The sequence below is a fragment of the Papio anubis genome, chromosome 2, assembly GCF_008728515.1.
Source record: "Papio anubis isolate 15944 chromosome 2, Panubis1.0, whole genome shotgun sequence".
Taxonomy (NCBI): Eukaryota; Metazoa; Chordata; class Mammalia; order Primates; family Cercopithecidae; genus Papio; species Papio anubis.
In genome coordinates this window covers 22390094-22402742 of record NC_044977.1, presented here as the reverse complement: position 1 = coordinate 22402742, position 12649 = coordinate 22390094, and the positions used below count along the sequence as shown (strand labels likewise).

Sequence of the window (12649 nt, the reverse complement as noted above, 5' to 3'; positions counted from 1 at the left end):
CCACTCTGATGGTAGTTTCTTTTGCTGTGCAGAAGCTCTTTAGTTTAATGAGATCCCATTTGTCAATTTTGGCTTTTGCTGCCGTTGCTTTTGGTGTTTTAAACAAACCACTGCTCAGTGAAATAAAAGAGGACAAAAACAAATGGAAGAACATACCATGCTCATGGATAGGAAGAATCAATATCGTGAAAATGGCCATACTGCCCAAAGTTATTTATAGATTCAATGCCATCCCCATCAAGCTACCAACGAGTTTCTTCACAGAATTGGAAAAAACTGCTTTAAAGTTCATATGGAACCAAAAAAGAGCCCGCATCTCCAAGACAATCCTAAGTCAAAAGAACAAAGCTGGAGGCATCATGCTACCTGACTTCAAACTATACTACAAGGCTACAGTAACCAAAACAGCATGGTACTGGTACCAAAACAGAGATATAGACCAATGGAACAGAACAGAGTCCTCAGAAATAATACCACACATCTACAGCCATCTGATCTTTGACAAACCTGAGAGAAACAAGAAATGGGGAAAGGATTCCCTATTTAATAAATGGTGCTGGGAAAATTGGCTAGCCATAAGTAGAAAGCTGAAACTGGATCCTTTCCTTACTCCTTATATGAAAATTAATTCAAGATGGATTAGAGACTTAAATGAGACCTAATACCATAAAAACCCTAGAGGAAAACCTAGGTAGTACCATTCAGGACATAGGCATGGGCAAAGACTTCATGTCTAAAACACCAAAAGCAACTGCAGCAAAAGACAACAGCATCTCTTTTACTTGCAATGGACTGTGATTCTAACCAATACAAAAATGTGTACCTTAAAATGACATGAAACTAATAATCAAGTAATCTAACACAAATTAACTCTATCTATAATATTTAAAATTTTACTAAACAGCTAAATCAAGTTGTTATTAGTTTACTCAGCTGTCTACTAATGGTACAATATCTATAAAACTATATTAATACTAGCGAATTTCCCTGTAATCAATGTTCAGTTCTTCAACCTTTATCTTTCACACACACTAACACACACCTATTAATATACAAGGAACTTTGATCAACTCTGTAAACTGGAGTTCTTTATTCTCCCCATTTCTCTCACATCCCAAGTGGTGAATGAGAACTTAGTCAAGGGAAACAATTAAAACATTAAAAGAACAATGACTACAAAAGGTGAACTAACTAATTAATAAAACTTAGAAGGCATATTACACCTCCAATATATTCAAATAAAATATGACTGAAAGTTTTCTAAGTAAATTAGGAAAATATCATCTACTTCATGAAGTTGTTACAATATGTATTAGATATAAAAAGTATCTACAAGTAGTAAGTATTCCCTTCTTCTTAGTTTTCCCCTATTACATATAGATTAAAATAATACTTACATAACAGGAAAAGCTAGATGATTCAATTATAATTCATAATTTTTCTTAAAAAATCTAATATGCAAAAAAATTATGAGATCAAATTAAACTATATGTAGATATTGCCTTATTTGCCTTAGAATAAAAAGATTGAATATAAATTTTAAAATGCAGATTTCTTTTAAGAGTGCAACATAATTTTTTAAAAGCTGTTGAAATATATAATTCTCTAGTAGATAAGTACTTAGATTTCAATTACACTAAGGAGATTTTATTGCCCCAAGGCTTCTGAAAAATGTGATATTGTTACTAATCCCCTAAGATAAGGCTTTTAAGAGAAATACAGTGTAATTTATTTACAGTTCCTTTATCTCTCAAAGAGGTCAGGAAATTCGGAACTTTAATGTAACTGTAACCGTTCTTTGACAATCTATGGGAAAAGCAATATAACTTTTAACAACTTGGAAAATTTATCTTACAAACTGAAAAAAAACGAGTGATTTGTAAGTGACTACCTCTAGATAAAAGTACATAAAGGCAACCAGCCTTTTAGTATTTCCCCATGTCCTATCAACCTGAAGAGATTAAAATGAGGGAACAAGAGTCACCATCATGTAGGCATTAAATAAGCCATACACAATGAGTCAAACACTCACCAGCATCACTATTGGGCACCTAGCGGCCCAGTCTGTTACTTCCCAACTTTGTTGCTTTATCTGTTCCCTCAGTAAACTTGGGCTGAGAAGTCCAACCCTGGCCATAACCTTTGATGTGCCTGTCCTCTATTCCAACATTGCTTTCCTCATTAGAAGAGACAGATGGCTAATCTTAGTACCTTAAGTGACGCTAGTGCGGGGACTCTTTCCCTATGGAACTCCTCATCCCTGTCCATCACTTGGCTTGGGATGAGTGCTAAGGGACAGCATATGCAGCATGTAACTTTCCTCATTGGCTCATGGTACACTAACACCCACCTCCAAAAGCAAATTTTAAAACATAAGGTAAGTTTGATGAAAAAATATAATAACAATCAACATGTATGAATTTACCAAATGCATCCACAAATATCACATTTATGACTTATGTAGGAGCTGACAAAAATCAATGTCCTTTGATCATTGTCATTCACCTACTTCTGCCAGGCAGAGTTTGACTTTCAGAACTAGCCTTGGGCTAATAACACTTCCAGAAGTTCCCCATGACACAGAATACTTCCCTGAATGACTAACACTATTTAGTAGCACTCCAAAAAGCCCTTTGGAGAAACCTTCACATAAGAGACAAAGATAATAAAATGTGATTAAATAAAAAATACAGACTGGGCACAGTGGCTCAGGCCTGTAATCCCTGCACTTTGGGAGGCCGAGATGGGTGGATTGCCTGAGTCAGGAGTTCGGGACCAGCCTAACCAACATGGTGAAACCTCATCTCTACTATAAATACAAAAGTTAGCCAGGCATGGTGGCATAGGCCCGTAATCCTACCTACTCAGGAGACTGAGGCATAAGAATCGCTTTACCCAGGAGGCATAGGTTGCAGTGAGCCGAGATTGTGCACTCCAGCTTGGGCGACAGAGCAAGACTCTGTGAAAAAAAAAAAAAAAATTCCAAGGATGTTACTGAGAAAAATAAAGGGTACTTTGAATGAAAGCGTTTGGCTCCAGGGCCTCATTGTGGACTTTGGGTGCCCTGAACAGGTCTGAGGGAATCCACAGCCAGAAGGGTTATAATACAAACTTGATACTCTGTCAATAGTGGTAAATAAAATATAAAAATAAAATCACTAACATTTGTATCCAGCAGCAATATGTAATTAGAAAGTTTAGTTCCTAGGAAAGATTTCATTTACAATAGCTGCCAAAACCTATGACACCTACAAATAACTGTAACAAAAGTTTTATATTATGAACTTTTATAGAGAAAGTACTAGACTCAATTGAAGGTATTGCAGGAAGACTTGAATAAATGGATCCATAAAACAAGATTGATGATGGAAAAATCCCTCAGTATCAAAAATGTGGCAATTTTTCCCCATTAATCTACAACTTCAATGAAATTCCAATCAAAGTTTTAACATAATTTTTCTCATATCAGCTTTGAATAAAAGTAAGATGCAAAAAGAGCCAAGGCAATTCTGAAGGCTAAAGAGGGGAGAGGGAGAGAAAAGGACTTTCTTGTAAGATACACAAAGTAATAATTGTTGGAACATAATTGAAGCCGGAAGTTATTGAGGCAGGAATGTAAAGATGTCATGAAACTGATCTGTCTCAAGATACAGAGATTTCAGTAACATGCTGTTGACTTCAAAAATCAGCATGTAAAAGAAAACATAGTGTGATAAGAAAGTATAAAATATGATAACATTAAAACTCTGTTGTTAGAAAAATATCCACATGTAGTAATCATTTTTTAAATGGATGGAAAGAAAGCATGCAACTTACTGACAATGATCCCTCTGGACAGACAGTTAAAAGAAAGAGTAGAGAGGAGGACAAAATGGACTTCAACTTACATGAAAATTTTTTTTATAGATCTGAAACAATTAAAAAATATGTGCATATTTGTTAATCCAAGATGATAAAACTTCTGTGGTTGTTACATTGCTGTCTGCAGTTTTCTATAAGTTTGAACGTTTCAGGAATCAGAAAGAGAAGAAAATTATGGAAATTATGGAAGACAAGTTTGAGGAGAATTCCTATGGGTCTGTGGAAATACCTCCTCGGGGAGTGAGCCACATGGATTTGGAAACCACTGCAATGGTAAACAGGCAAAGTTCTTTACACATCCAGCTATGAATCCCAGGCCAAATGTGTGCACACTTCTTCAGCCTGGCATATCTTTGTAAAAATAACCATTGGTCCTACTGGTTTAATCACAATATTCATGGCAACTTTCAAAAGAGTTTCTGATAAAGTCTTAGAGGCACGAATCGTCCATGTTGATGATTAATTTGTGAAATAAGAGAAACTCTCAATATATACCCATTGACAAGGTAGAAAGAAAGCATTACAGTTTTTCTTTTAATTTTTAAATTTTTAAATTTTTTAAGTAGAGACAGGGTTTCACTATGACCAGGCTGATCTTGAACTCCTGGGTGCAAACAATCTGCCCACCTTGGACTCCCAAAGCTCTGGGATTACAGGCATAAGCCACCATACCCAGCCTGTATTAAAATTTTTAGTGAGCATTAGTGAATTGTCTTTGTTCCACATTGTATTTATAGAGTGAGATGAGATACCAAAGAAGCACCTATGTCTTATCTTTACAGGATTCAGAAGAAATTATTGGGTTCCATTTTCTTTACAATGAGAACCCTACATCATTTTCTGCCATCTCATTTTATCAGTCACAAAATATACATTAGCAAAATGATAGCTTTTAAATAAATAAGTTCAAATTTCCAAGTCATAAATAATTGCTAAACACAACTATATTTCCTCTGGAGTAATTTTTCAGTTTAGCCAATTGTTCCCTACTATAAAAATAAATAAATAATTTACAAAACTACATACAGGAGAAGAAATAGCTTCAGGACCTGTATAACTCTGAGTCAGGGTTGCATGAAATTGTCAAACCACAGCTCTCCCAAGATCTTCTAGTGTTAGTTGATTAGTTAAACCAGCAGGATTATTCAGTAATGGATTTTGCTCTGGGCAATGCTAACGCAGCTATGCTCCTGATGAAAACTAACCTCAAAATTTGGGTCGCGTTGCCTTTGACTAAAGCTCCATGTAATGATTAGCACTGCTCCTTTCTGCACAGAAAATGGAAGAGAAAATTGAAGTAATTATGTTGGCAATTTAAATAAAAAAGGAAATATCCAGATACTTGAGGCAAAGAGGAATTGGAGATTTGAACTAAGCAGATAACAATCTGAGTTCTCAATTTCACTTTGCCAAGAATACAAAGCATTTTATAAATGAAGATTACTGAGCAGAGATTTCTAAAGGTTACGTCTAGTCCACATGAGCAGAAGCCCCCAAACTAATCCTCTTCTGGATATCTCAGCAAAATGTGGCATTAATTAAGGCTATTTCAGTTTTCTTGTGTTATTCAAATTTTCAGAGACTGCATTTGCCAATAAGCTGTCAGGCAAGATATCCTCACAAACATAATTATATAACTTTTTAATTCAATTTTCACTTACCTTTGAACTTTTGCAGGACGGGCAGCTGTCATGAGGAATGTGGATAACAGCTGTCAATGATTCTCGTTCTGTCTCCCACCAAAGAACTAGTTCCTCCTAAGAAGTGGCAGCGGCCTCTTCTCCCAGAGTCCAGCGGCCCCTTGTTGCATTTGCCCCCTATTATCTCAGCTACTCTGTTTTATGTTCTTTACTGCTTCCAGCCTGTTGTCACTGCTGATGTCATTATTCTTCTCCTTGGCTACCAGCATCCCCGATGCCAGCCCTGTAGGATATGGGTCCAATAAATACTGCCTGGCCATGTATCTTTGTACTCTGTTTCTCTTGATGCCGAGGAATAATTTTGTATAACTTTAGAGTTCATCACTCCCCACCTACTCATGGCCCTGTCTTTCTTCAATTTGATCAATATTATCCAGGTAATATAAAAGAGGACCCTCAATTCATGAACCTTACCTCCAGACAGTAAATAGTTTTAAACCATTTCAATTGCACTGTCAGATTTTGTAACACTTTTATTTATTAATTGCTTAATATTCCTGGACTGATTAGGAAGTTTAGCCTTTTAACAGTATGATACCTCCAATCAGTTTGGCCCTCCTGTGAATAATAATGATTTCCTTCTGCCTACCTGCCTTTCAAGGTTGGAATTTTGTTTCTCCTGCCTTTGGATTGCATGGAAACATCAACTCTTCCAGGGCCTCAAGCCTACCAGCTTTTGGACTGGAACTACACCATCAGCTTTCCTGGGTCCTGACCTTGCCAACTGCAATTCTATTCTTAGGACTTGTTAAGTCTCTAGAATTATGTGAGCCAATTCCTTATGTTACACACACACAAATACTATATACATATATACACACACACACAATCTTATATAATACACATACATATTAAATATATATAATGTGTGACATATATACCAATATCATATATTCTTTTTCTCTGGGGAACACTGACTGATACACCAACTCCAGCTCACTCTGATATTTGTTTTGTTTCCTATACAAGTATTTTTAAATTTTTTTTCTAAATTATGAGTTTAGATTGTTTTATTTTAAATGTTTCCCCACTTGTAAATAATTGAAGAATCTCATTCCCAAAGGCAGTTGCTCTATGATCAGCTTTCTCTTTTTCTTATAAATATGGAATCAAAATAAATGCGTGCTGGCCCTCCATCCCGTTGCAATTCTTCAAACTATTCTTCATATTATGTTCATGACCCGTGTTCACAAAAAAGGGTCTCCCATGAACTTCTGCTCTATTCTAACTTCTGGAAGTTTACTGTCTGTGAGGCTTCATAAAGTGGCCTTACATTTTCCACAGCTGACAATGCCCCTCATGAACCATCCTGTCTTGTGAGGCTCCCAAAGCTAATTGTCAACACTTAGGGCTCCGGGTAGTGCCCAGTTGTGTGAGATTGGATTATCTCTGGGTCAGGAAAAGGATTTTGCCTCAACACTATGCCACTTTCCTACCAACCCTCCCCCAAGACACAGATCCTGCTGGCACTTAGGAGAGACTGTGAAATTCCGGGCAGAAGCCAAGCTCCTTGTCTTTCCAATTTTTTTTTCTGTCCCTACCAAAGTTTTTAAAATTGTAAATTCCATTTTAGTTAGAGCTCAAGCTCAAAGAAAAATGTCCTTCCTTACCTTTAGCTGATATTAAGAATGTGTCTCCCTGCACAGGGCTCAGTATTGAGAGGGCAGACTTTACCTACATACAGAGATCACTGGCCTTCCCTGTTGCATTAGGCAGCTTATTTTAGACTAAATCTTTCTCAATACAGATGCTCCTCAATTTCCAGTGGCGTTATGTCTCAAAAAACTCATCATAAATAAAAAAAAATCACAGGTCAACAATGCATTTAATGCCCTGATAAGCCCATCTTAAAGTCAAAAATTGTAAATGTAACCATCATAAGTTGGAGACCCTCTGTATTTGTGGAAGTAGGGATAGGATGTCGAGAGCAGGAAGGAGGAAAAAAAAAAAACAGGTCAACATTTTAAACCATTATTTTATTAAACGATCATCTTTTACATGTCATCAGACCTTACCCCTGAAGTGCAAAAAACAGTTTGAGGTATTAAAACTGAAGAAATGTTTGCACATATTTTGTAAGGTTTTTCACACTATAATAACTGTAAAATTCAGTATAACTAAATACTCCATATAACTGCAGATTTATAAGAACAAAGTTGTAAAAAAACAGGCTTGGTTTATCTCATTATAACTCTGATTCTTCCTTTTATGACGAAAGGGTGGCAAAAAAAATATGGTACTTAAGTTGCTTCCCAAATGATACGTGTCCATTATTCGAATCTATAAAATGGAGTATAGAATTGAAAAGGCCAACAGCTGAAACAGGGGCCGTTCCAAAAGCATAAAAATCAAATTGACAAAACAGCTTAAATGATATAATGTCCTATTCACAGAACTTAATCCTAGAATCAATGGCAATTCACTTAAAGTATCTGAAATAGATTTACCAGTATATTTCAATACTATCCATGTACACATAGGGTAACATTAGTAGTATGGTCAGTTAATCATGTTAACACAGATGAAATTCAGAACAGTCACTTCAAAGTTATTTTGAAGTAACACAGGGAAGAGTAGACTGGCTTTTTACGTGATTTAAAATTTTTTGTGTGTGAATAAATTATCCAGAGACTTTCCAGATCCCACTTCCCTTGGTGTCTATACCTTGAAATAAAAAGTTGATGCAATTATATAGCTAATTATTGCAATATAAATACTTTCTCCTGAAATATTCAGGCAAATTGAAGAAAAAGTGTTTTTCAGCTTGAGGATTGATTTAATTATTAACTCAAATTGTAGACATTTCATTTGAAGCAATCTAATATTGCTTGATGATTCACATGCAGTATAGTAAATTAAGTCCCGACTAATGGGTCACCAACGTTGAATAGAAATTAGCGATTACAGCAATTTCTTATAGTTAACATGGCATTTCTAGTAACTTCACATGCTGGGTTTTGGTTGGCTATTAAATTGTTTTATTTGTTCAGTGCATAGGTAGCTTAAACAAAGAGAACGTTGTTTTTTTTGTAAGAACATGGGCTGCTTAAAACTTGCTTTTTTGCAAAACTGATAAAGGATCAAATGCTTCTTGTAGTTTACTATTAGAGGAAAATATTGTTTATTCATAGCAATTATGAAACCTACAAGAAGATACCTTAAAAAGAAACCCTCTCCTGATTAATTGTATTGCCTGGCACCAAAAATATGGGGGGAAAGAATATCTTTTAATGTAGATTCCAACAATGTTCTGCAAATGACACTTAACCTAAGTTTCCTTTTTGTTTTAGGAAAAAGGGAATCTAAACTGTTCAAAACCCTTCTAGGAACAGTAGGTTTATGAGCTGATGATAATGTTCTCTTTTCACAACTACAGCTTGTTTTCACATGTAATGATTCCTGAATTAAAAATAATCTTTGCATAGTTACCTCACTGCTGGAAGCACAGCTGCAACAGCAGTTGAACTGTTTACCTGGGAGGAGAGTTAACATGTGCTGATGTTCTCACGTGAACCAGAAGAAGAAAACAGATCACAGCCATTCCTATTCTAACAAATAATGATCTAGGGACACTTAGTACTAGGACACTTGGAAGCTAACAACTATTTTCACTATCTTCTATACAAAAGGATGCCCCAGGTTAAGAGATATGTCCCAAGAGTTTCTTTTAAAATGAGTATTGTCAGACATGGAAATCAGCCAAAAACACAGGAGGTCATAGAATGAGTAGTTACATCTCAGGTATCCAAATTGGCCAGTCCAGTTAAAACACATCCTGAAGCAGGGAATATCTGGATTTAAAACAAAAAGCAACATTTATTCTAGGACCACATGTGCAAATCTAAATGCCGCTGCAGTGGGCTTTAATGCTTAAGGGGGAAATGCAACACATTTCATTTTTTGTCTACTCCAACCTTTTATCTTTTAACCAACAATCAAAAGCAAACTGACGTAAAATGAAATATTACTGATCCTGGAAGAGCTAAGTCCTGAATATTTTTCACTTATTGTCAATATATTCATTGGTGGCATAAAAATACGGCTGGCCACATACATCAGTGACAATAGCAATATTATAAACTTCTTTCACTATCATTACGCTGACAAGCTACACTGTGAAATTTGTCAAACCTACAAATATTGAATGTGGACTGACATGAAATTCAGATGGAACACTGACTGCAGTCACATATAGTTTAGTCAGTGAAGCCTTCTCCAGAGAGGAGGCACCTGTTACAGTCAGTCAAAGACTGGGTTTCTTATGCCATTCAACACTAAACTGGTGGGTCCCTTCCTGTGCAGAAGGGCCAGTGAGCACAGAAGAAGAGAAAAGCTCATAACTCCCAGAATGACCATTCCTGATATCAGTGCACTGGTGATGGCGTTCAGCTGGAAGGGAGGCACACTTGGAGAACCTGCAAATAACGAAACACACCCAGTTGTAAAGGCCCCATATAATATTTATCCCACCTTAACCCAATTTTACCTGCAAAACGTCTTTCATCAGCATCTCGTAGAATAGCAGCATGGCACTGAATTGTGTTACAATCTATTTGACTGTAATTCAACCCAATACCAAAGGATTGTATGGTTTAGAGGCTGCCCATGGGCCGCCAAAACCAAAAATATCAAAAAGCTATCAAATGCTATAAAAATTGACCAATAGATCACATATGAGCTTGAAAACCCTCAGTGAACTGTTATCTAAAATGTACCAAACTTGGAAAACTCAAGCTCATTACACTGAGATGATTACAGCTTTGTAACTGATCACCAAAAATGTAAAAAAAAAAACAAAACAGCAAAATATGTTAATTATCTTACCAAGTTGTGAATTGTTGGTTGGAGTCTCATCTGAGGGGAAAAAACAGAAAAAGAGAAGTGACATCATCTCTCCAAATATTTACCTTTGTTTATTCTGATCAATAATTACTTTGTACCTACATTTTTACCTATATCTCCTCTTACTTCCACCCATAATCTCCTTGAGTAAGGCAAAAATGAAAGGCCTCCTAAACCATTCTGCTTTTCCATGCCCTGTTTCATATGTACTGGATTTCATCATCTTTCTATTCCCCAAGCCCACATTCTGCACCTGTCCTGGGTATATAAATGTAAGTGAAAAAAATCTACACTATGTTGTTTTCTTGCCTGCCAACTTTGTTTCATCATTAGCTCTCCAGTCAGGTTAGTGGGGGCAGTAATTGTTAACAGCTATTACATTTTTTATGGTCCTATAACCTGCTATTTGTTATTCTGTTATACAGAATATTCATTATTTAGTGCCACTCTATTTTAAGTATTGCCAATTTGTCCAACATAATCTGCAAACACATCACTTTAAGTTCCAAGAAGATAAATTTACACTTAATAACTATATGAAAGGAAAACATGACTACTTAGCTTGAGTTGTAGTTTTATTTGCATCTGTTAAGTAAAAGATTGAAGCTGTTGATTTTTGACTTTTCCCTGCCAAATACAATAATAGATGTGATAAACATATTACTTGATTTCCCAATTTTTATTGTCCAATTTGTCATCATGTTGCTATTAACCCTTGAGCTTGTATGAGCTCATATTTCATATTTTAAATAACAACAATTTCATATTTGTGTTTTAATATTTGTGTTTGTTATTTGAACCATATAATGTGTGCAATTGACTGTTTATTTCTGGAATATAAATATTATTACAATCAATATGTGTATAAAACTACATAGTTCATAAACTGCTGTTTCATACATTATCACACTTCATTCTCACAGAAGCCATATGGTTTGGATATTATTGCTACCCCCATTTTACAGATAAAGAAATTTCCATCTGTCACAGCCTTTATGACAGAGTAAACATATGCTTAAAACAAAGCTCAGTTTCAGAGTCCTTTTCCTAAAATAATATAAACTGGCCAAGTATGAAAACTATTTCTGGTGATGAAGATGAATATCTCAAGCTATGAAACTCTAGGATGAGTATTTAAAACAAGTAAGGGGAGAACCTGGTGAGATATTTATAAAATATCTGACACCATTTTTTTTTTCAGACACATGAATCTTGGCAGAAACGATGCTGTCTGATCCTGAAGTACAATGCTCAAAATTAATACGGCACTCATTCATAGCACTCTTTTGAATGGTGCAATGCATCGCTATAGGACAAAAAGAAAAATAACACACATTTTTATTATACAACATTCAGAAAAATCCTAATCTCTAACCAACACTACTTTATAATCACACTTGCTTCTCATGGAAACAGATGGGATGAATGGACTATGAGCAATTCTTCCAAAATATCCATGTGCTCTTTTCCCAAGATGAGCTGCCTCACTGGAACACAGGGGGAGAATATATAATGGTACAAAATTTCTTTTTGAAAGCTATTGTCTTTTTTAGAAATCACACTTAATTGCTTTAAAATATTTCAACTAAAAAATAGAAAGTTCCTTTCTAATAAGTGTTCCAAATAAGACAAAAGTGCTATGACTATATGCCCTCTCCGCTATTTTCTGCCTCCTAAGGTTAACAAGAGTCAGACTGTCCCTCTCACTCCCCATATTACCACCAACACTTCTATAGAAGCAATATTTCAGGGGTCATCAATGAGGACTTGGCTGTGGACAAAATCTCCCTGTGTGGGGAAAGGACGCACCCTTTTCCAAATGAGACTGGAATGACAAAATCCAGGTTCCAGGACTCTGAATAAATGAAAGAGTACTACCTTTGGCAGGTGGTTGAAATCAAAACCTGTGATATTCTAATACTATTTGGAATTGTATTTGATAGTGAATAAAGGTGGAGAGAATTGCTTTATCTAGTTGCTATTTCTGGTAGCTTCCAATTTTTGTATTATTGCAAACAAAGAAAACAAACAAACAAAACATCAAAGCACTGTAAAGCCTTGAAAGGGAAGGTAGACATTTTTTCAGGAGACTTTTATCGCACCACAGCTTGTTTTTTCCTCGAACCCACTTGGTCTTGACATGTACATATATGCTAAAAGAAACACCTGAAGCCTTCTGGAATTAGAACTGATTGGAATACCAAACTTTTGGGGGTCTCCAAGAGTATATTTATCTATTTGAAATC

The 12649-nt window shown here is 35.7% G+C and overlaps 1 protein-coding gene across 3 annotated transcripts in view; it reads right to left on the bottom strand.

Moving 5' to 3' along the window:
* Window positions 1-4895: 4895 nt before the first annotated feature.
* The window catches only part of ZPLD1 (zona pellucida like domain containing 1), a 46293-nt gene continuing 38539 nt past the window's right edge, over window positions 4896-12649 (bottom strand). The window contains exons 9-10 of one of the 3 annotated variants that reach the window (XM_021933999.2): window positions 10386-10415; window positions 4896-9976 (exon numbers count right to left, since the gene is read on the bottom strand). In XM_021933999.2, the coding sequence (XP_021789691.2) occupies window positions 9801-9976; window positions 10386-10415 (206 nt within the window). In that variant the 3' untranslated portion in view covers window positions 4896-9800. Of the gene's footprint in view, window positions 9977-10327; window positions 11031-12649 lie in introns of those variants that run through there. The other 2 variants (XR_002520248.2, XM_021934000.2) reach the window with 2 other exon arrangements.